At 35.8% G+C, this 3,908-nt stretch overlaps 1 protein-coding gene across 1 annotated transcript; it reads right to left on the bottom strand.

The window, feature by feature from the left end:
- Nucleotides 1-2,131: 2,131 nt before the first annotated feature.
- Nucleotides 2,132-3,612, bottom strand: LOC148840280 (trace amine-associated receptor 1-like). Its single transcript, XM_088907743.1, has 2 exons — nt 3,605-3,612; nt 2,132-3,170 (listed from the first exon to the last, which is right to left on the bottom strand). The coding sequence occupies exons 1-2, from the start codon at nt 3,610-3,612 to the stop codon at nt 2,132-2,134; spliced, it is 1,047 nt and encodes a 348-aa protein (XP_088763869.1).
- Nucleotides 3,613-3,908: the final 296 nt, after the last annotated feature.

Consider the following 3,908-nt stretch of genomic DNA (forward strand, 5'->3'; position numbering starts at 1 on the left):
GTAAAATACTATGACGTAATGTAATCATACTATTATCTGATATTGACTGTAGAGAATCATGTTGTTCTCTCAAGTGTAAATTAAGATGCAGTTTTGGGGTATTCGGTGGGTTTTTTTTTTATTTAAAGATGGGCTTGCCAGTTTAAACTTTCTCCATGTGCTGGATCAGCACACAGATGTCCTGTCTGGTTTCATGGACCACACTGCAAGGAAACTAATAGTTTCTGACATGGAGAATCCTTTCACAGCTTGATACAGTCCTCTTGGTTTCAACACGAGAAGGGAAGAATCAAGGACCATGGTGTACTGGCCATCACAATTTAGGAGAGACTACTGTCCAGGGTGTCCTGTTGTGACAGAGGGATCTCTGTCACCGTCCGCGGACAGTACATTACAAGACACTCTTTATCCATCTTAAGTTACACATGATCTCGCATACACTTTCCTGTCGGCTAGCTAGCTCATGAGGGTGCACACTTGGGGCTTGGCTAGCAGTTTCCTATTTTCATACACGCAATACATTATTACCTCTTATTTCAAAATCAGTTTCTGTTACCTGAAGAGACAAACACAAACTCTGTTTCTCTTTATTTGTACTTATCTGTGTGAGAGAGCGCTCTGTCTGTTTGTTTGTCTCTTCCGTGTTGCTGTCAGACTTCCGGGTATGGTGGCCTCATGGGTCCAAACCCGATACCCGTTTTCAGCTTTTCTTTATAATGTCAACGTGGAGTGGTGCATGCGCACATCTTCCGGTAAAGGAAGTACCATTTTTACAGGAGGTTAAAAATAAGTGAAATTTATTCAGGGTTGGTGTTTTTTTGTACATTTTGTTTACACTATTCTTTAAAAGAAAGAAGGAATTCCCATGTTAGGGAAATTATTTTTTTTCTGGGGTGAAATGCAGCTCCATAATTTTGTAACAGTGGTACAGTCCAAAGGGGCAGGGCTATATGGTACCTATTTAGGAAGGGGGGAGAGATCTAACAAGGCTTAGTCTCGCTATCGCTACAGTGTGGAGCTGATAGGACCTAAGTGTGGTAGAACTGATCTCTTTCTTAGATAAAGGGTCTGTCTGTCTGTCTGTCTGTCTGTCTGTCTGTCTGTCTGTCTGTCTGTCTGTCTACTAGTTCAATTTTGTTGTTTGTTTTTTTTTGTTTTGCTATATATAATTGTCTGTGGGGAGCATTGTCATAATATACCATCATCTTTGCACCTAAGTGCAATTGCGGCTGAGACATCATTTTGTTTTAAAAGGACTCACTTGGGCAACCCTCCTGCCCTCCCTGTGACACCTGTGTATCATATAGTTGCATATTCTGGGCTGGTCTTTCTCTCCCCTTTTAATATGGGTTTATGTTGCTATGCCATTGCATTTTTGCACAGTATTTTGCACAATATTGTCACAGCTGTGAAGTGCTTGTTTAAAAAAAAATCTGTTTTCAATTATCTCTGAATAACTGGCAAAATGTGTTGAAGCTCTATCTTGCCCTAAACAATTATGTTGTGTATTACTGTACAGTAGTATCTTGAAAAGTGTGAATTATTCTAAATGCTCTGCAGTATAAACCAAGATTCTCCCATCTAGTGGGCTAATTGATCTTTTGTCTTTCAGGAACACAGTCATCTCTGAAGCCTCCCAGGTATTTGCACACTTGTGGTGCCTTCAGTAAGGGAGATGCCTCTCGTAAAATGATTGATTAACTTCCTGGAAAGAGCTTATGGAAAACACACAACTTGGCATTCCAAATCAGGTGTGTAGAACAACAATAATTAATTATCTAAATTCAAAAAATGAAATTAAGAGGATTTTTCCTTCCTAGTTTCTCTGTGCATGATGCTCTTGAACTACTGTATACTGAAAATTAAAATAAATTATAAATATTTGTGAGAATTTAAAGTTTTTTATTTTTTCATTTGCTTCCGTAGTAGTGCAGATGCCTGTCCAAAGTTTCGAATTCATAGTCATCCATAAATATTTTGTAAACTTTTATTTTATTTTGTTTTCTCACACATATGTTTTTCAGAAACATAATATTGTCACAACTATGAAGTGCTTTAATTGTTTTCAAATTCTTTGAAGAAGAAAAAATGTGAATAATTGTATTGTTTTGCTCAGTGTTAAAAGAAATCTTCAATGTGTAATTAGTTTTGTTCTTGAAGAATTGGCTTGAAATATCTGGCCAAATACAATCATTCCAAGAGCTTTTCTGAACCAGCTGTAAAAAAAAGCATAGACAAGAGGATTAAATGTAGAATTTAAGTATCCTAGCCACACAAGAGTGTCAAATAGTACAGGTGGAGTTGAATAATTAAAAAGAGGATCCAGGCTGACACTCAAGAAACATGGTGTCCAACAGCAGAGAAAGACCCCCATCACTATTCCCAGAGCCTTTGCAGCTTTTCTTTCTGTCTTGCTTGAAGTCATTGTTTTGCTGCCTTCTGAGCTCTTACTCTGGGATACAAGGACTTCAATTGCCCTGGCTTGTCTCCTTGCTACAAGGAAAATGTTCAAATAGATTCCTACCATAATAAACCCAGGGATGTAAAATGCCAGCAGGGAAGAAATCAGGCTAGATATTTCAGTCTGTATCAGAGTACAGCCCCCTACACAATATACATTCTCATAGTAGACATCTTCTATGCCCTTTATATTTAACTCCAGAAAAATCATTCCAAATCCAATAACAGCTGAAACACTCCAACTAATGACAACCATGAAAAGTGCAACATAAACAGTGATTTTAGTTTGGTATTTTAGTGGTTCACACACAGCATAATATCGATCAATTGAAATGAAGGATAGATGGAATATAGAAGTAGTACATAACATGACATCTGTGGTGGTATAGATTTTACAAAACAAGTCTCCATAGTACCAACAAGTTTCAAGTGATCGGACCATAGTGAGAGGCATTATAAATCCTCCTATTAGCAAGTCGGCAACTGCTAATGAGAGAACAAGAAAATTAGTTGGTGTGTGAAGCTGTTTGAAGTGAGCAATGGAGATGATGACAACCAGGTTTCCACAAACAGTGAACACAATAACTGCTACAAAGATGAGATACAGTGGAGTACGTATCGTAGCCACATAAACATGTTTCAAACATGACTTGTTTACAGAATCGTAACAGAAGTGTGTATTTTCAGTCATTCCAGTGACGTTCAGCATGCTCTTTCTTTATATCCCAAGTGTTGTAGAAAAATAGTTTTCTGTAAAAAGACCAACATAACATTAAATGATGTTGCTACTATTTATTTTTCATACTTTAGGATTTCAAGCAAGTTTTCAAATGAACAGAATTCTGTTTGTGAACATTACAAATGTCTATATCACTAATAATCAGAAATAAAACAGTGGATGTCTAAACAGTTAATCTATCTTCTACATTGTGTTCATGTTGGCAGTAATCATTTATACTGAAGCAGACTTTCTTCACTGTAAAATATATGTGTTCATTTCAATTCTGACATTATGGAATAAATGTATTTTCTTCTAAAATACTATGGTGCCAGTGATTTGTTTCTTGTTGCTTAGAGGACACTTTGTGTTTTAATAACCCAATCTTAATTGACATGACTAAAGAAACTCTTAACAGATTAACACAAATTCATGTGGCAGCAGCAATGGAAAAGTTTAGGCATACGGGATGATTGAAATGTTTATTATATTAACTATTATTAATTTAACAGCTTTATAAGTGTATGTAAAAATAAATCTTAAAAATATTTCAAAACTGTTTAAAATGATTTTAATTAAGAGGCTCATTTATCCATAAATTCTAAGGGTTAAACACAAGACGTTATTTCATTTAAGACTTGAAAGACGTAAATTTCATTGTCAAAAGAAACTTAAAACAACAACAAAAACAATAATAATGAATAGCAACAAGGCATTGTTTATTCAAATA

This window comes from Atractosteus spatula, chromosome 2, assembly GCF_055471065.1.
Source record: "Atractosteus spatula isolate fAtrSpa1 chromosome 2, fAtrSpa1.hap1, whole genome shotgun sequence".
Lineage (NCBI taxonomy): Eukaryota > Metazoa > Chordata > Actinopteri > Semionotiformes > Lepisosteidae > Atractosteus > Atractosteus spatula.